This window comes from Hyperoodon ampullatus (assembly GCF_949752795.1).
Source record: "Hyperoodon ampullatus genome assembly, chromosome: 6".
NCBI classification, from domain to species: Eukaryota; Metazoa; Chordata; class Mammalia; order Artiodactyla; family Ziphiidae; genus Hyperoodon; species Hyperoodon ampullatus.
This window is the reverse complement of record NC_136919.1, coordinates 13,824,997-13,845,238: the sequence shown is the minus strand read 5'-3', so window position 1 is coordinate 13,845,238 and position 20,242 is coordinate 13,824,997. Positions and strand designations below refer to the sequence as shown.

The 20,242-nt window shown below is 39.0% G+C and overlaps 1 protein-coding gene across 1 annotated transcript in view; it reads right to left on the bottom strand.

The window, feature by feature from the left end:
• Window positions 1-20,242, bottom strand: part of C5 (complement C5) — a gene marked incomplete at both ends in the record, with an annotated part of 79,195 nt that overhangs the window by 21,186 nt on the left and 37,767 nt on the right. Inside the window, 9 exons of the mRNA XM_079706669.1 lie at window positions 395-600; window positions 2,427-2,598; window positions 3,886-3,981; window positions 5,673-5,832; window positions 8,418-8,493; window positions 8,960-9,172; window positions 10,199-10,288; window positions 15,551-15,611; window positions 16,800-17,027. Of these exons, the coding sequence (XP_079562795.1) occupies window positions 395-600; window positions 2,427-2,598; window positions 3,886-3,981; window positions 5,673-5,832; window positions 8,418-8,493; window positions 8,960-9,172; window positions 10,199-10,288; window positions 15,551-15,611; window positions 16,800-17,027 (1,302 nt within the window). The remainder of the gene's footprint in view (window positions 1-394; window positions 601-2,426; window positions 2,599-3,885; window positions 3,982-5,672; window positions 5,833-8,417; window positions 8,494-8,959; window positions 9,173-10,198; window positions 10,289-15,550; window positions 15,612-16,799; window positions 17,028-20,242) is intronic.

The following is a 20,242-nucleotide window of genomic DNA, read 5'->3' as shown; positions in this document are numbered from 1 at the left end:
TATTCCTCTCACTTTTTATTTGTTTTGTGGAAGGGAACATCAGTATCTTTGCATGGCAGCTGCTGTTTCTTACAGAGGATTTAACTCTCCTAGCCCTTTATGGTAATTAAGAATCATAAATGAAGTACTGGGCTTAGAGTCAGGAGACGTGAGTTCTGATTTTGGCTCTGCCACTAACTCCCTGAATGAACCTCCTGAGGCTGACTTGCTCCTCTGTATAAGAAGGGTGTCAATGCAGATATCCATTAGGGTCCTTGATTCTAGCCCTTTATTCATATCTTTGGTATGCTCCCTTGGTGACAGAAGCATGGAGGTCAGAAGGAGTGTGGAATGTGTGGTGTGGGAGGCGCTAAAAATATCTCCAGGAGGATGGACCGTGAGAAAGAAACATTACCTGGGTCGAATAAAAGCCACCTCCATACCTCTGCTCTTCTGATAGCCATTTGATGATTAGATTAGCGTAATTCATGTCTTTCAAGCTCAGGCTGGTAAGTAAGGCATAGGCCGTGGTTTCTACCATGTGTGCTGTGCTGGTATAATGTGCAGAGCTGTCTTTCTGTTGAAGATCATCTTTCCAAAAACGATATATTGGTGGATTACCTGAACATCAACAAATCACAATGGTAAATATGATGAAAAGTGTGAATTTGGCATAACAATTCTAGCAAGTTTCTAGAAGTTTCTTCTGGTAGTGGCCTTCTGGTTTCCAGAAATTTTTTACTCTTTTGTAAGAAGAACTTTCTCAAGGTGACCAATACAAACAAGATCCCTTAATACAGGGCTCTTTTAACCTATAATGGAAAAAATCTAAAAAAGAATGTATATATATTTATATATATAATATATATGTATTATATATATATATATAATTGACTATAGTTCCCTGTGCTGTCCAGTAAGACCTGGTTGTTTATCCATTCTATATATAATAGGTTGCATCTGCTAATCCCAACCTCCCACTCCATCCCTCAAAATTTTGATGTCATCTATTTACACATCAGAATTACCTGCTTTGCATGACTTTGGACAAAATGTTTTCCCTCACTTGTGGAGGCTGTATTTAGAATGAAAGTTTTGGTTTTTAAAGATATTTCTAGATCAAACGTTATTTGAATTATTAAGTTCCCTTCTAGCTCTTAAATTCTATGATTTTATGATTCATTTCTTACAATACCCAAGACATTTCTTTTGTGTTATTTGAAAAGTATTATACAAGTGGTTTCGAGGTATATGTTAATAATCAGTCATTTTTAAATGATGACAGAAGTCAAATTTTGTAGATCATGATAAACCTCATGTAAGATTTATTAAACTTTTAGAAAACCTGAGTCAGGAGACGGCTCAGAAGTGCCCAACCGTGCCAGTGCTGGTCTAGGCACATTGGCCAATGACCACAGCTCCTCTCTATTTCTTTACTCTTGACCCATAGGAAGCAATATCTTTACTCTTCAAAATGAAATATATACCTTTGTAGTCAACCTGGTACAAGCTAGGTCATGCACTCTCCTGGGGCTCACACTGGCCCCCATAGCACCTTGATGTGAATGAGACTCAGGCACCCCTTGCTCAGGGTAGAAGCTGACTCAAACCAGGGTGCGTGGATAGGGGAGCGGAGCACAAGCTGGATTTCAGCCTTAATTCACCTGCTTGCTGGGGTGCTTTGTACATTGCACAACTGTATACAGGAGTCCTGCAGAGCTCCAGTAATGACCTCCAAGGTCCTACATGGCACTCCCTCACCCTTTCCTTCCCTGACATCACTTCTTACCCTCATCTCATTTCTCTCCAGCCATACTGGCCTCCTGGCCTTTTTTCGAGCACCAGGCATGCTCCTACCTCAGTAATATGCACAGTTGTTTCTCCACCAGGAAACACCCTACCAGGGAGCCACTGGCTTGCTTCCTCACCTCCTTCAGGTCTTGACTCAAACACCATCTTCTCAGTGAGGCTTCAGCCTGACAACATCTAAAATTACAACCCACCCCCTCGCCCTGTCTCACTTCCCTGCTTCACTGTTCTTCACATCAGTCATCACTAAGCTATTTAGTATATTAAATGTTCTAGCTAGTTATCGTGTTTGTCTCTCCCTAACTAGAATGTAAGTTTCATGAAGGCCTGAATTTTTTTTTTTTTTTTTGGTCTGTTGCTTTATCCCCAGAGCCTAGAACAGTGCCTGGTGCGTAGGAGGTACTCAATACTCAATACACATTCATTCCTTTGTTGAATTAAGGAATGAATAAAAATGTGCTGAATGAGTGACTAAGTAAATGAATAACAGCGCTTATTCCATTGTACTGTGATGATTTGTTTCTTGAGGGCAGGGATGGTGTCTCACTCCACTATGCATGCCACCACCCCTCCCCCAATTAGCAGACGCTACATGCCTAGTAGACACTTGCCGAGTACCTGTCAGGAACAAGTCATACCTTTAACCAAAGCTTCCTTCTTCAGAGCTGAGACAATTGAACGAAACTGTGGGTGTGTTCTATCTCCCAGGGAAAGAGCAAAAGCAGCAATGGCCAGTGTAAAAGTACTCTGGGTCGAGAGGGTATTTTCAAGCAGAAAGGTGTCAGCTTTAGTTACAGCTGTGCTGACTTTCTGGAAACAAGAGCAGAAGATACCTAAGTTTCTTTGTCAAGCATCGGCCTATCAACTGATGGGAACTGCCCCCAGGTTGCACCACGCTGGGGCAGGCAAGGTGAAGGGTGGAAAGAGAAATGACCTAATGGAAATGGATGGTGTCTCCCTGAAGCAAATCCTTCCAGGAGAAGGAGCAGAGTGTAACCTGGAAAGTGAAAACGAGATTGTCCACATCCAGTTGTTTTAGTTTCTGAATCCTCCCCTCCTCGGTAGAGGTTTTTCCACTGAATTTCTGCTTCCCATGTCAGACCTAGCCTCTGGGAAGAAGAAGCAGCAAGTATAGACATGGCTTTCTCCGTTCCCCCACAGCATAGCTGAGACAGATTTACATTTTCAAAAGGAGTTTTACTAACTAAAACCATCAGTAGCAGAAAAAAAGCCAAGCTGTCAAAGCACTTTTTGATCCTAAGGATTCCTGGGAAAATAGTCTTTATGACTTTGTCCTGAGACAACTAAAGTAGTTATTTTGGATAAGTGGATGAGGAGGCAGCATGGTGCATCACTGCTGACACCTTGCCTGGCGCAGTCTCTCCCAGCACCACTGCTAACTTCTCCTTGTTGATTATTTTGTCTTGCTGGATATATATATATATAAAACAATTCTCTTCAACTAAACTAAACAATTATTTTGTTTTGTGGTTCGAGTCCTATCAGTCCCCTTGGGTTTTTCCATCTTGGTTCTGTCTGCTGGTTTGAAGGACATGTCTAATTTACTTCCCAGATCAGGGTCTCAATTCTGTTAACCTTTGGAATCTTCTATATTGATTCACTTAAGTGGATACTCTCCTTTCTCCCTTCAGCTTCCAAGCAAATGAAACAGCACAACCCAAGGCAGCAAACGTGGTATGGGGCATCCTCAACAGTTCTGTGATACAGAGTACCTCAACACCCTGTATTCCGGGTTATAGAACAACAGTCACATACGTGGCATAAGATTTAGCAGAGGTAAGAGTAGGAAGCTGCGGACACGGGGTCATTTTCTCATCACAGTCAGAAGTCATCTGTTCTAATCACAGCTCTACAATTCATGGGACAATTAAATTCACCTTTCGTACAGGCCTCAGCTTTCTCAACTGTCAACGAGTGGGTTGGACTAGATGTTCTCTAGTATCTATCATAATTCTGAAATCCTTAAATTCTGGAGTTAAAGTTATTTTCAAACCCCCCTCTTACCTTCCCCCCTCCCCCCAAGAATATGGTATGGAAAAAGACCATGGGTGTTGGAGAAAGAAAACTCTTACTTACCTCCAGAGGGCATATATCAAAGGCCTTTCTAATTCCAATCACAGCAAAGGCCGTAAGATATAAAGTTTTCTCTTGGGCTTCAATGCGCAAGGTACCCTAAAAATAAGCAATGTTTAAAAAGGAGAATGAACTGGTGTCTTTAAAGTGAAGTGACCTGGCTCTAATCTCCACCTTGGACCTCCTCTCCTCTCCTTTCATGCACTCTGGTCGGACTGCTTGCGCTTTTTCAAAGCTCTGAGTCTTACATGCTTTCACTTGCTTTTCTTTCCTCCACCTCTCTACCCTGTAGCTCCACTTCATACCTCTTTACCACGTTCAAGCTCACCCTCTCCTTCTAGACCCTGTTAAAATGCCACCTCCCCTGCGAAGCACTATTCTGCTTCTGTTCTCCCACATTTTCTCCTCTTAGAGCAGTGATGTTCCTATGCAATGCTTCCAGGACCTTCCAGTAAGTAACCTTTACTTTTCTCTCCAGCTTTATTTTGTGCCACTCACCCTCTGGACTTCTCGGCTCCAGCTCTTTTAATGAACCACCCTCTCTCTACTTCAAGATAACAGGCATGATGTTTGCTCCACTTGCAACACTCTGCCTGCCTCCCTCCTACCTAGCTCTCAGGGACCTGGTCAACCCATTTTCTCAACTCCCCCAATCTAGGTTAGAGTTTCCTGCTTTCAAAGAAACTGTATTTCCCTTTTCTTAACATGAATCACACACTTGAAATCACTTACTCAATGTCTGACTTCTCTGCTAGACTGTAACTGCCATGGCCTCAGTGACCACACCTGTTTTGTTCGCTGTTATGTCCCTACCATGTAGCACTTTGTACACATTCAATACATACTTATTGAATAAATAAATGAACACACACACTTAAATCTTGGTTAGAGTTATTAGCATTTATACCCCCACTTTCCCTACCAGTGTGTGAGCTCCTTTGTGGCAGGGATACACTCTGGTCCATCCTTCCCACTCTTCCTCCCCCATGGTGCCCCAAATAGGCCCTTGCATGTTTTAGGTGCTTAGTGAATGGTTGTTGAATGGATATGAATAGATGGATGGATGGGTGGGATCTTAAAAAAAATTGTTGTAGTATTTTACTCTTCAAATAGCACCTAGATGATGTCAGTTGCCCCCATTTTTTGTGTGAGTCCTAATCGGTCCTAATTATGGGACCCCTGTCAGCCAAGAGGCCACTTGTGCCTGATATGAAAGGGATTGGATTGGGGCAGCAAAATAAATAAATAAATAAAAGCTGTTGGATCCTAAAAAATACATTCTAGGAGTAGAAGATGTTGTAGCAGTATTTTGCAGAGATTTTGCAATTCAAGCATGTAAGTGGATTCCAATTTCAAACAACACTTTGTTGTACTTTTAATAAATTGACCCCACTCCTTCTAACAGAGTGTAAATAGGATCCCTTCCATGTTTCACAACAACATCTTGCAGCCTTGGCCTGTAAGAAGGCTCTGAAGTTCAAGTTCAGATTCATATGAAGTGTACGTGGACAAATTAGCACATTTTACCCGTTCTGAGATCACTAGCACTTGTACCCTGTGACCCACTAATGCCTGTTACACCAGATGTCCAAGATCTCACTCATCTGACCTATGCTGAATTGTCTGAAGAGCAGAATGAGAAGACCTTTCAAATTCTTTGTACACAAGAGAAGTTTCTTGCAGGATTGCATATATTCTCCCCTCTCTTTTTCATTCTTATAAAATGGGTGAGAACACAACTCAAACTTGTAAATAAAACTATTGCTCATCTGTGCATTTGGTTTCCTTACCTGTAATTTTATTGGTTGATAGTCGGAATTTTCCTTGAATGATCCATTTTCTAGTTGACAGTTCTCAACCAGCCACAATAAAGAATTACAAATTGAATTTTGGTTCTGATCTATATATTTACTTACTTGTCCAAGTACTCTTAAAGCAAAAGCTGTTAGCCTTTGAGACAAAATCAAATAAATATACATTTAGACACTGAATCCCTGTTGGCTTTCAACTTGCAGTGTGTTTTAGTTCATACAGTGTTTATTCTTGAAAAGAAAATATGTTTTAAAATGCACAATTCCAAAGTAAGTTGTTACCATTTCACAAGGGCAGGAAAGATTTCAGGAAGATCTCCAAAAACAATCAAATGTGAGCAGCACATCTGTGACTGCAACATTGTTAGCTTGTACACAAGCTGAAAATTGATGCCTGATGATAAAAAAAATTCTTCTTTCTCTAAAGTTAAAGACAATAGTGTTGAAACAAATAGTTTTGTGTTAAAGCACTGACTCTTGAACATGAGATATGGAGGAGCGAAATCATAAAATTCTAGATTGTAAAATTTGTACAAGCTATCTGATCTAAATCCCCGTCTGAGGTCTGAATTCTCTTCCCCAACGTCCGTGGGAGTGTTTATCTCGCTTCCCCTTGAGCCATGTTATTGATGCAGAACTCACCACCTCCCAAGGAAGCTCTAATTATTATGATTACTTAGTCAAAAAGCAAGTTCAGTCTCTACTGTCTCTCAAAGAATATCAAAGGGGATCTAAATACTTCATGACCCCATGTGCCCCTTATGCCTCCTTTCCTCCCCTCCAATTCCTTGACTCAGCAGCCCAGGAGCCAGAAGCCCTTGAGACTTGACTCTCTCCCTCACTTTAAAATTTTGTTTTCCTTTTCCTTTTTAGAGGAATATTATTCTTAGTACTTTTTGTATCTTCCCTGTATTTCTACAAAAAATTTTTTTGGAAAGTATTCAGGTGTTGGCCATTTTCTTCTATGTATGTTTATCTCCAAAGGAACTCATGGAGTTGGGCCTGGGGTGGTTGGGTCCAAGTGTTTCTATGTTTCTGGCTGAACACCATGCACTCAGTCTTGCCCAGAATCTTGAGAGGCTCTGGGGGTTTCCTGAGAGGCTATCGCATCTTCTCGTGGGGATTTCTGTTCTCCAGGCATTTAGTTTCCAGCTCCTGCTGTGGTGTTTTCCAGTCTGTATCGACCTCCACTCCCTGCATCCTGGGTTTTATCCTCTGGTTGCCATACTCCAGGGGCCTGTGTGTCTTTCAAATGTGCCACCCACACAGGGTCAGACCCACTTCTAAGGTACAATCTGTGAGACATGGTGACTGGTTGGATATAAAGCCAAAAGGAAAGGGAGGAGTCAAACTTGGTCAGCAGAGGACAAAGTATTGCTGGGCACTGATTAGGGGAACAGAGGAACGAAAGAATGAATTTGGCATGGAATGTGTTCAAAGGGCTTTTGGCTCCCAAGTCCACAGAAATGTGGATCTGGAACTAAGGAAAGAAGATAGGCCTTGAGACGTGATTAGAGAATCATGTGCATAGGAATTATGGAAGTCATGGGCAAAGATGAGATTGTACAAGGAGAGAGTCTAGAAAATGAGGGTCAAGGATAAAATCCTGGGGACTCTCAACAGTTAAAGGGCATAATTTAAAAGACAATTATTCTAGACTGTAAACCCTTAAAAGTGTTTCATATAGTAGAACCTACAAAGTACCTGTCACAGTGTTTTTAGTAAATATTTTGTCAAAGTATGATATTATTTTTTGAAAAGAAGTTGCCATATGGATTTATTAATTCAGACTGACTTTCCCTCAAATTATCAGAATTTTGGAAGTTATTATGCTTCACCAATTAAGTACTTACAGAGCACCTACTATATGCCAGGTACATACCAGGCACTAGGAATACTTGAAACTGCCCACATAGAGCTTACATTCTAGTGGCGAGACAGACAATAAGTGTGATAAGTAAGAATGTTAGTGATAAATTCTAAAGAGTAAAGGAAAGCTGGGGAGAAGAATACGAAGTGTTGGGATGGGAATGGCATGCTAGATAGAATGATCAACAGAGGCCTCAGTGAGAAGGTGACTTTTGGTAAAGACTTGAAGGAGGTAGCAAAGTCAGCCATGCTGATACCTCAGGAAGAGGGGGAAGAGGGAGTAGTCAGTGCAAAGGCCCTGAGGTGGAAGCATGGCTGGCATGTTCAAGGAACAGCAAGAAGGCCAGTGGGGCTCGAGTGGAGTGAAAGAGAGCAGTAGGGGATGTAGTTGGAGAGGTGAGGTAGGGCTCGACCATGTAGGGCCTGGTAGATCACACTAAGAAGTTTGGTTTTTACCTTGGGTAAGATGGGAAGCTCTTGAATGGTTTTGAGGGACGTGACCTAACATGTTTTAACAGAGTCCCTCTGGCTGCTGTGTTGAGTATAGACTGAAAAGGGGCAAGGGCGGAAGCTGAAAGACCAGAGGGGGCTAGTGTCATAATCCAGGTATGAGATGAGAATGGCCTGGACCAGGGTGGTGGGTTGGGGTTGGTGAGAAGTAGTCAAGTTCAGGATATATTTCGGAGGTGCAGCCAAAAGGATTTGCTAGATCAGATGTGGCTTGTAAGAGAAAGAGGGCAGTGAAGGATGACCAGGCTTTTTAGCCTGAGCAACTGGACAGCGTTTCCACTAAGGTTGTTATTCTTTAGTTAATTAACTACTGTATGAAAATGCACGTCAAAACTTTCTACTTACCAAGTGCTAGCACTTCCACCCTTCCACATGCTGTAAGAATAGTCAGTATTTCTGAAGGACATGATGCTCACCATCCCTAAGAGGCACCAGGGAAAGAACACAGTGCTTCAGTGACCCCCATTTCTACTCAGAGAGTGCTTTATTAGCCCCTGGGAACACTAAACTTCCTTTGGTGTTGGGCAGCAAGCACATGCTCTGTGGCCAACACTGAACTTCTCAAAGGAAGTATATGAATCGCTTGAATTGGGAATTATCAAGTAGAACATTCTGAGCTCATTCAAGAAGGAAGGAAGTACTCTGTAGAGTTTGGAATGCAGGTGTCTTGTATCTCATCCAGGCGTTTCAGTAAGTTAAGCCAAAGCGCTCCAGCAAACAGTATTTATTTGTGTAACAGAGTCCACCTCATGATTTTTTTTTTTGGCTGAAATACTTTTACAAATAAGCTTTTGTATAATTCATAACTTAAATATTAGTTTAATCAAACTATTAGTTTAAAAATCACAAGATTTTAATGTATAATATGTGAAATAGTTTTTTCTTACCTTCTTTTAATTTTTTCTTCAAGTTCTGTTTTTGAGTTAATGAGTTAGCAGAAAAAATGTTCCAATTATTTCCTGCTTCCAGGTAGTGAAAAACATAGAATACTGGGACAGTGCTCATCAGTTCTGCCTCTGCATTCCCTTTGGGGAGGTGGGTAAGGATATCAATGCCTTCCTGACTCAGAACTGCAGACATGACCTCACCTATAAGCAGTCCTGAAACAAACAAACAAGCACACAAACAAAAATCATAGTAGGTACAATCAATTTCTGTCAACTTCTGAGTAACAGTATATTTTAAATGGAGATAAGAGCAACCATCCCTCTCCTTTCCTTTTTATCTAGGCAGCTGAATTACTTCTCAGAACTGGGGAGAGGAAAAAAATTTGATTAGAAGATGTATTTAAAAGAAACACCAAAAGCAGACTTAAAAATACCACTGCAATATGGGGATAAGATGGTTTCATACAGTGGGCAGATTACAGCATAGAGGACATGGCAAATTAGTTGCCATGAAACTGAAAGCTTTAGATATTGTAAACTCTATGAATCGATCGCACCCACAAAACAAAGCTAAGAGTCTGAACTGTGAACACTCTGTGAGTACTATGAGAGCTCTGTCTATAACTCATCGTGAGACCCTGGGAAAAACACTTTCTTATATATCTAACTACAGAGTTGGACATGATTAAAAAGGTCTTTTCCAGTACTAACATTCTGTGATTCCAAGGTTTTATCTAAGATAAAATGTAGTCAGGACATTCTATTATTTTGATGATGTGTCATTGAATTTTTAATGGCTGGAGACCAGGGATAAAACCTGCTAAAGACACCACTTCTACAAATGTACTAGCACTCTAAAAGAGCAGAGCTGCTTTCTCGGGGCCATTTGCAGGTCATAAAGCCTTCTCTGGAATAGGACTGGCCACTAGGCTAATAGAAAGTCCTTTAAATCTGGACGCAGCTGCACTTTCATTTTAGAGAGGTCTTTGGGCCAATGACAGCCCCCACCCTCCATCATGGGAGCATGCATCTCCATTCCAATCAGGCCACTGGAAGAAGAGGGTTGGAAGAGTGGTTCGGGATTTGAAGGTGGGAGTAGGAATAGGGTACTCCCAGAGGTCCCCTATTGTACATGCAACTGAGTAGAGAAGAGGAGAAATAGGATAATCATGAGAATATTTGATTTTTGTTTGAAACACAAAGTGAAATAAGAAATAAAAATGGCACTTGTTAATTTACCTTTTACACTCACAATCCTTTTGACTTTTGTTTTGGGGACCAAATCCAATGGTAACCTGTATGGGAACTCCTTTCTTCTACTAATGACGCCTGAAATTTAAAAGAAAATTATTAGATTTACACAGAGTTCTTGAGGGAAGACTATTTGCAGATTATTTATAGTATACCTACTTTCAGGGAATTTTAAAAAAAATAGACTCTTTTATAACAACAATATTAAAATTTAAAAGGGAAATTTAAAATAATCAAGGATTTTTAAAATCAAACCCTAGGCTTATATAATCTCATTAAATAAAGCATTAAAGTTGACTGTAAGCTTCCTGGTCATTACACGATAGGAAATAAATAGGTTATATAAATCTTATTCATCAGTAAAAGGGAGCATGCTGTTTTGTCCAAAGACAGAAAATTATTCCCGGAACTGAAATCTAAAAATAACTAACAAGTAATTCCTTAGTCAAGGTAATGTGAAGATTAGCTCCATTGGGAAGCATGCCTTGAAATCCCTTCTACCTTCTCCTCTCCATCTAACTTAGACACTTTTTCTTTCTGCACAATAACAGAGTTTAAGCATGCTGTATCGGAGCATTTTCTACTGTAATCATTGGTTTATTTCATGAAAATGATAGTATTTATCATTCTACTGATAGAATACCAAGCACACTGCTAAGCTCTTTGAATGCATTGTTACACTGGATCCTCACAACAACCCTATGCACTGTGTCTACTATTATTATTTTAATTTTATAGATGAGCAAACTGAGGCTTAGAAAGCAAATTGCTCAAGGTCACAGAGCTAGTACAGATGAAGCTGCATCTGAACTCAGGAAGCTTTACTGCAGAACCCATAGTAGTCACCACAAAGAGACTCCTCCTCCCACTGTCCTGCTAAGAAAGCTCTCTGAGGGCAGGAACCATTCTTATTGAATGCTGTAGTCCCAAGCACTTAGTCCCTGGCACATGGTAGATGCTAAAAAAAAAAACTAGTGACATTTTGCAATTGCATGTTCAAACCACATGGCTTTGCAGAAGAGACAGGAATGTTCCTCTTCTTTCCTCATCAACCTTTGATAAATGCTGAGGATATAATATTAAAATAAAAGTCAGTGAAGACATTTGAGAGCTTTGCAATGTGGATGAAAGAGTACTGAGTTCAGAAAGAACTTACTCTGGATGTGACACTGGGCAAGACACAATCTTTCTATGTTTTGGTTTGCTCATCAGTTAAATAGAGGTAATAGTATTTTCCTCAAAGGGTTTTTGTGAAGATAAAAATAATGTAGACAAAGCATGGCAAACAGTTTGTGCTCAATATATGGTACTTATGACAGTAAGTTGTTTGAGATTATCTAAATTTGATCCTCCACCATTTTTTTCCATTGATACCTGCCCTTGACTATTTCATTTCTCATTATCAACTCTTCTACTAGATGGAAAATGTACAGAAAAAAAAGCTAAAACTAAGAGAAGTCAATTTTACTCCTTGTCAGAGATCATAAAAAAGACCCATCAAGGCATCACTTATAAAGGTAGATGCCAGAGAGATTAAAACATTTAAAAGTTAAATCTTTAAAACCAACAGGATAAAATATGCAATAATGTCTTTGTGAACTAAGATATATAACCATAAAATGAAATTATAATGAATTTGACTATATCAGAAAAAAAGATTACTGTTCAAAACCCACTAAGGTCTACGACTGCTCAAAGAAGTATATGAGAGACAAAATCAACAAGAAATAGACAAGAAAACCCAAGTGGAAAATAGAAAAAAGTGCAAAAGATAGGAATAGGCAATTCACAGAATGGAAGTCCAAATGGCTAGCAAGTACATGAAGAAATGTTTAGAAATCACTGTAATCAGAAGAATCCAAATTAAAACAATAATGAGATGTCACTTTATACCCCTCAAAAATGGCACATTTTAGAGAGGTGAGTAACACCAAGTGTTGGTGAGGATGTGGAATGAGGAGAATCCTTATGCAGTGCTGGTGGAGGTATAAATAGTACAGCCATTCTGTAGAGCAATGTGACAGAAGTAAATGATATTCAGTATAGGTATGCCCTTTGACCCAGCAGTTCAACTCCAAGAAACATAGTCCAGATAAATTCTCACACAGATTCGTAAAGGGAGATGAATAAGGATGTTCATTGCAGCATTGTTGATGGTAGTGGGGAACCTGTCACTAGGGGATGGGTAAGTAAAATTGTGGTGGAATTGGAACTGAGCAGAACCCTGCAGGGCCCCCAAGTACAAAAATGAGCAGTTAATGATTAAGACAATAGTCACAGACTGAGTGTCTGATGCACATTCCTGAGTTGTTTTACAGATACTGTAACTGCCACCAGAGGAAAAAAGCTAACTGCATGGGGACCAGACTATAGCCATGACATTAGCTGCTCCATCTTGAGCAGTACTGAATCTATGGCTAGCACAATTCCAAGAACTGGCCTCAAGAGAATGGGATTAACATTATTGCTCATAATAAACTATATCTTTGTGGGCATCAAAATAATTGTATCTAAAAAATAATAATAATAATTGTATCTTACTCTGCCCATATATGTAAGCAGGCAACTAAAATTGTCAGCAAAGATGCTACAGACCCATGTTGACATTTTCCACTCTGAGAATATGGTGCCCTATGTCAGCATGAAGAAAGTTACGGAAGATGGAGCTTCACCCCTGATCCCATAGAAATGGAATGATGTTTGACAGTGGGGAATTGAAAGCACTGAGCCTGCGCTCTAGAGCCCGCGAGCCACAACTACTGAACCTGTGTGCCACACCTACTGAAGCCCGCACACTTTGAGCCCGTGCTCCACAACAAGAGAAGCCACTGCAATGAGAAGCCTGTGCACCGCAACCAAGAGTAGCCCCTGCTCACCGCAACTAGAGAAAGCCTACCACACAGCAACGAAGACCCAACATAGCCAAAAATAAATTAAAAAAATAAAAAAGAATGACTAGCTCTCTACCCCCAACAGCCCCTTTAGAAATCCTGCAGGCAAATCACGTGGGCAAGATAACATCTGAAGAGTCAGCCAGTCTGCACGCAATGGAGAATGATGCAGAATTCAACCTTCTGCCTAGATGATTCACTGAGATTCTTCCCCCTTCTCCTTTAAAAACTGTAATGGCTGAGCAGAAACTTTGGAGCTGGTCTTGGGATGCGAGTCTACCTTCTCCCCAGATTGCCGGCTTCTCTGATTAAAGCATCTTTCCTTTCTATTGACATTTGCCTCTCAAATTATTGCCTTTTGAGTGGCAAGCAGCCGAACCTGAGTTTGGTAACAGAATATACTCTAAAATACTGTGTAGAAGCAGTGAATTAAATGCATGTATAGCAATAGAAATATTTGTTTAAAACAGAGTATTGTGTTTAAAAACTTAAGAACTAGAACAGGACCTAAAGCACAATACCTTTTATATGTTAAAAAAAACATACACACACAAAACAACCTTTCCTCCATACTCTAAGACATATTTCAAGCATATTAGATTGGGGGCATTTGAAGGAAGGGAAATGGGAGTGGAGGTCAGGCATGAGGAGAGAAAATAAAACATGAGGGGGCCTGCCCAAACCAATGATGACGATGTGCTGAGAACTGAGGTGGGTGAGGAGCTGAACTCTCTGCATCTGAGATTTGAGAAGAAGTGGGGGAGAGAGCTTGTCAGGCAGAGAAAGCAGGAACCAAAGTCTAGGGCTAGTCTTGTGTATTGAGTTTCTGTGTTTAGTCTCTTTTTAAACTGATGTCACATAATTTTAATTACTGTTACTTTACAATTTGTTCTGATACCTCATTCTCCCTCACTGATATTTTTCTCAGATTTCCTCTAACATTATTGTCTGTTTACTTTTCCAAATATGTTTTTTTAGCCTTTTAAAAAAAAACTCTGTAAAGTATCATAGCAGTATAGCAATTCCAATATACACAGATTGGAAGTATTTAATAAAATCTCTGAAATAAACTAGACAGAATTGGTTGTCATCTTTACCCTATTTAGCACTCTGGAAAGTAACAAAGCTGCCTGAATCTAAGTTGTCTAAAATGATAAGGGAAAAAAGTCATATGACAAGATTGGAAAGAGGCATAGATTCTTTTTTTTAACCAAGATTTTTGACGGAGAGATCTATTCCCCGATAAAAGATCATTGTTGTCTTGTGGGCCTGATGTTCACACCTGGGATGGGTAAGACAGGGCTGTTTTGGAAAGCTGTTTGCAATAATGTTAGTATAGCAGGCATAAGGGGGAAGAGAAAGAGAAGACAAAGGAAGCAGTGGCTCTGAGGTGTGATGTGACTGCATGAGGCCAAAACCTCAGAATTTGTCATATATCTCCCCATATATCCTTCACAGGCTGGGAGGAGGTCTGTGTGAAGATAAAATTAGAGAAAAAAGTTTGCATGAAGTCATCCTTATTCAGTTTATGGGACTCAGCTGATTAGAAATGTAAATATTAATTCTTTGCTTTCCTAGAGGAAATAGCACTCTGAGTATAGTGGTCTTGATTTGTAAGGAAACTTTTTTTTTTTCCATTGCTGTATCACTGAAAGAAAAGAAGAATGATACAATGCAACAATAAGGTAAATTTCAACCATTTAATAAGAACTACAGTAGTCTGTCTTTTTTTGGTGAAAATAATTGTTAACTGAAAACATTCTAAATTTCATAAATACATAGGTATTTAGGCCTTGATGAAGTGCTCAAATGTTTGCACAATTCTAACTTTAAGAAGATTCAAAAAAAAAGGAAGATTCAGAATATCTCAACTGGAGGAAAAGCAAGGAAGCAGGAACAATAAGGAATGGCTTTGTTAAGTAGTTTATCAGCATTATTGTGTTTTCAAATAACGTGTGTTAGATAAGAATGTAAATGACTTTTTCTTAGGTGTTCTTTGGACTGATGGTTCTATAAGAAAACATTATAACTTATTATTGTGATGGATAGAATGGTAAAATGACTAATATATAAGGGAAGTCATGCGATGATTACTATTTCAATGCTTTGTATTTAAAACTAATGGGGTTACTTTGGGAATTCCCTGGAGGTCCAGTGGTTAGGGCTTGGTACTTTCACTGCCTGGGTTCGATCCCTGGTGGGGAAATAAGATCCTGAAAGCCACGCCATGCGGCAAAACAAACAAACAAACAAAAACCTAATGGGATTATTTTTCTTTGTTCTAAACCCATCCAGATTATAATATAACACATGCTATCAAAAATGGCAGTGAACTAAGAAGTGGATATTTCTGATTCTAGACAATTAACATTTTTAAAAATAGTGTTTCAGGTTACACATCTCTCTAGGGCAAAAGACAACATATAAAATACAAACTCATTTTGCCTACCGTAGATACCCTTTGGGTCCAGAGTAGTGCCAGCATAACTTTCCCTTTTGACACCTTCCGGCTAAAATAAAGGCAAAAATTGTTCAGTTAAGAACATAATTAAATTTATATGACCTGAATGCTTGAATCAGCTTGACTACTTTTCCAATTAAAAAATCCTTTTTTTTTTTTTTGAGAAGGCAAAGTATGTTTAAATACTTATATGCCTACCTCCAGGAATAAGATTTTCTGGCTATTTGCATGATGATCAGAGCAAACACTTAAATAAAAATTATTATAAGCCAGGTAATTGATCTAAGTGCTTTATATGTATTAGCTCATTTAATCTCAAAAATACTCTATGGAGTAGTGCTCCCATGTGACATACGAGGAAACTGACACCCAGAGAGATCAAGAAACTTATCAGATGTCACACTGCTAGGAAGTAGTGGAGCCAGGATTTAAACACAGGCAGTGTGGCTCCAGAATCTGTGCATGGAACCACCATGCAAAGATGTATAGAAAATAGAATGTGCCTTGCACAAAATAAGTCAATACATGTTTACTGAAGTGAATTTCATGGCTGAAAACAGAACTCAGAGAATGAAGACCTCGGAAGACCCAGTTCTGTCATTAACATTCTTGCCAAGAATCTTAATCTTAAAAAGATAACATGAAAGCTCTCAACAGACTGTGTGGGTAAACAGTACTTAAGAAATGATAGTTTTCTTCCTTTTTTGGCCTGTTTACTCATTTACAAAATGGAAAATTTTCTAGACTATAAATTCTAAACTATAAATGCATGGATCCTATCTTATTTATTGCTGTAGCTCCAGTACTTAGCATAATATCTGGCACAGATTTCAAAACATTTTCTGAATGTGTTGGGGGAAAAAATACTCCAGAAAACTATATACCAAAATGTTAAAATTGGGTATCTCTGGTTGTAGGGGTTTTTGGTGGTTTTAATTTTCTTCTCTGTGGTTTTTCAGTATGCCATGCTTTCTACAATGAGCAAGTATCATTGTTTTATTTAAACTTTAAAAACATAGTTTCAGACTTAAAGAAAAGTTATAAGAATAGTCCAAAAATATCTGAGATAACCTCCACCCAGATTCCCCCAAATGTTAACATTTTGTTATGTTTGTGTTATCATTTTCTCTCTGTGTGTCTCTTTCTGAATCACTTAAGCATGAGTTGCTGATAACTTTTTTTTTTCAGAAAGAAAAAAGTGTTTTTGAAAGAATTTTTAAAAAGCATATTTTCTTACCACCACTCGTAATGTTTTTATTAAGATTTCGTTTCCAACAGAAGTCTCCAGTGAGAAGCTGATGTTGTGGAGGCCGATTTCCAGAGGAAGCACGCTGAAGGTCACCAAGTGGCTGGAGGAGCCCTCTATTCTCTGGGGCAGACATTTGGAGGAACTTTTCCCCTGAGGGTCAATGTCTGGGCTTCCCGATGAACAGATTCCCTCCACAGGAGACATTTTAACACAGAACTGAAATATCACCAGTGAACAATTATTTCAAAACATTTTATGATAAGGAAAGCATGCCCTGATTACATTCATCTGGACAAAAACTCTCCCCTGGTACTCGTTAAATAATCCCTTAGATTCCAAGGCTGTAGAGAAAGCTCATTTCAGATTTTCTAAAACACACAAACCAGTTGCCACAGAGCTTAGCAATGTGACAGGATGTCTAGAAAGCTCAACACTGGCTCAGAAACATCTAACATTCCTTAGACTCTTACCTACTAAATCGGGTACAACACTACTGAAGTTCTTTGTTCATGTTGTCATGATAGCATTTGTTACACTGTCTCTTTACATGTTTATATTTTAGGCAGCGGGAGCCCAGGCTCAGGCACTCTGTGTGTCTTATTCATCTTTGTATCTTATAGCTCAGCCTTCGGTATTCAATAAATTGTTTTATGAAAGACTGGAAACTCCATCTCTTGGCATTTAAGGTCTTGCCTAATATGCCCCCGACCAACTTTTCCAATCTTGCCTCTTATTAACTTCCCACTTGTACCCCATTATACAGCCAGACTCTGGCTCCGGAAAGACCTAGGTTCAAATCTTGGCTCTGCCATTTCCTGTGTGACAAGAGCACATTGCATGACCCTCCATTTCTTCATCTTTGTAATGGGGATAATAATGACACCTACTGACTTCCGGCTCAAACAGTGAATATTTTTCATCTCCTCTCCAAAATCTAGTGAACTGACAGAACTATACCAAAAATAATAAATCTGTAAGATCCAGAATAAATCAAGCAGGTAAACAAGGAAGAGTAACAACATTCAACAACTAATTTTGAGGAATTTCTCAAAAATGGTAAGCTCCTTTTCCCTCTTAACTATCTTCTTGGGAAACACAACAACTAGGGTGGGTGAGGCAGGAGTTAAAGAAGACTTTTGGGTCACCTGAGGCCAGTGATTCCCCCTGGAGAGCTGGGGTAGGGTAGTTAAGGATAGTTACAGAAGAGTGATTTGATCAAATTCAACAAGAACTCATTATAAAAACTCTTAGTAAATTGAGATAGAAAGCAACTTTTGAAACTGATAACAAATATCAAAAAAACAAACCCAAAACCCCAAAATTCTGGCAGTGGTTCTGCTTTCAGAAATAGCCAAGTAGCTCCTACTTGGATAACTCTTCTGCAAATAATAATTATAAGCTCTAGACAAAATACATATTTAAAAAAACCAAAAACAACCTGAAGGCACTAGAGATTGGAAGAGAAGGTGACACTCAGACGAAAGGAGGGACACTGTGTGAGGGTCCTATTTTTTTACAGTTTTAACCTGAGGGCAGTCACCATTAGTCCCTTAAGGAGTAGCTAAACCTCCAGTAGAACCTTCCATCTTATTGGCTTAAAGAACCAAGGGACAGAGTATGGCGCAGCCACCACAGCGGAAAAGTGAAGGACCTCCAGGTTCAGCATATAAACTTTGCTCAAACCTGGTCAACCCTTGAACTACGCACAGCACAGACTATAAGCATCCCAGCTAAGGCTAAAGGAACTGAAATGAGATTTCAAAGTTTGAGATTAATTCAGCCAACTGCCTGCTAAAACACACAAACCAAGATGAAAGCTCTTCAGAGGATCATAATAGAATCCAGAGTCTCTATAACATTTCATTAAGAAAGTCCAAGGGTCAATGCAAAGTTACTAGATGTAAAGAAATAGGAAAGTGTGATCTGTACTCAAGAGGAAAGGTAATTAATCGGTAATTATCCTGAGATATCTCAGATGTTCTTGTTTCTTGTTTTGATATGATGAATACGGCACTGATAATTTAAAAATTAAATAAAATATGGCAGTACCATGAGATGTGTGACACTTAAAATACTGTCTAATTATAATTATGTCATTGCACTTTGTGGTGCTCTGAGCAGTAATGCAATGCAATGAAAGCAGTACATACGGTCTATGTCACAGCTACTCAACTCTGCCATGGATAATACCTACACAACGGGTGTGGCTTTAAACTTTATTTATGGACACTGAAATTTGAATTTCATATAATTTTCATGTGCCATGAAATACTCTTCTTCTACTTCTCCCCCTCAACCTATCTTATAGGCCATAAAAGAAGAGGGAGCAGGCCAGTTTTGGCCCATGGGCCATAGATTGCTGACCCCTGATCTAGTACATAAAGCAAAAGAATGAAGAGATGTAAAAAATTCAATATTGTAGACAAGTCAGTTTCCCTTACAGTAATTTATAAATTCAGGATAATACCTATCAAGACCTGAATACATTTTTAACTAGATCAGCAAGCCATTATTTGACACTTAGAGGCTTATAATCATAAAACTTAAAAATAATTCAATTTCAGCATATGTACATATTTTTGTTGCATCAAAGTATGAGAGAGTAATCGATAGAAAACATTCAAGTGTAAAATATATAACACTAGGAGAGTGGAATGGAAATATGAGTTCACAGATAAAAGGAATGGTATATAATCTGTTCACAAGAGTTTATTTGGGTATTTTTAAATGGATTGCTATGGTATTTAGATTCGCTGTATACCTTTAAAAGTTTGATATAACAGTTTTATTTTTAAAATATCAATACTCAAGTATTCCCAGTTATAAATTTGCATATTTTTTTGAACTTATGATGAAAAATTTTAGATGCCAATTTAAAAATGTGCCAATGGGGTACTTAGTTTTTCCAAAAAGATTTAGGGAGCTATAAGCGAAATATTTGGAGACCACTGAAATACTCATGTCTAAGAATAAAATTAGAGCTTTAAAAAAAAGAGTCAGATTTTCAGACTGCATTGAGTTCCTATATAAAATTTTGTGATTGTGATTTTCAAGTGAAATCAGACAGCCTAATGTGTAACTCTGTTTAGAAATGTGTTGGCAAAAAGAAGACAAATGGTGGGTCTGGCCATGGCTGGAGTTTTTCACAGAGTGTACCCCAGAGCAAAAGGGGATCAAGGGAGTTGACATGTTTTTAATCAGCGAGGCTATAATGATGGCTTATGAATTCTAACCTGAACAAGGAGTGAAGTAAAGACTTTAGCATAAGAAGGCTAATGAAGAATAAAAAGTAATGGAGTCAAAGAGCTGGAGGTTTCAATGATGCTGTAGAACTGTAGCTACAAAGTAACAAGGTTAATGAGTCAGAAGGATAGGTAGGAGGTGGTCAGTTGGTGAGATGTTTGAAATCAAATTTTCCAGGGGGAAGACAA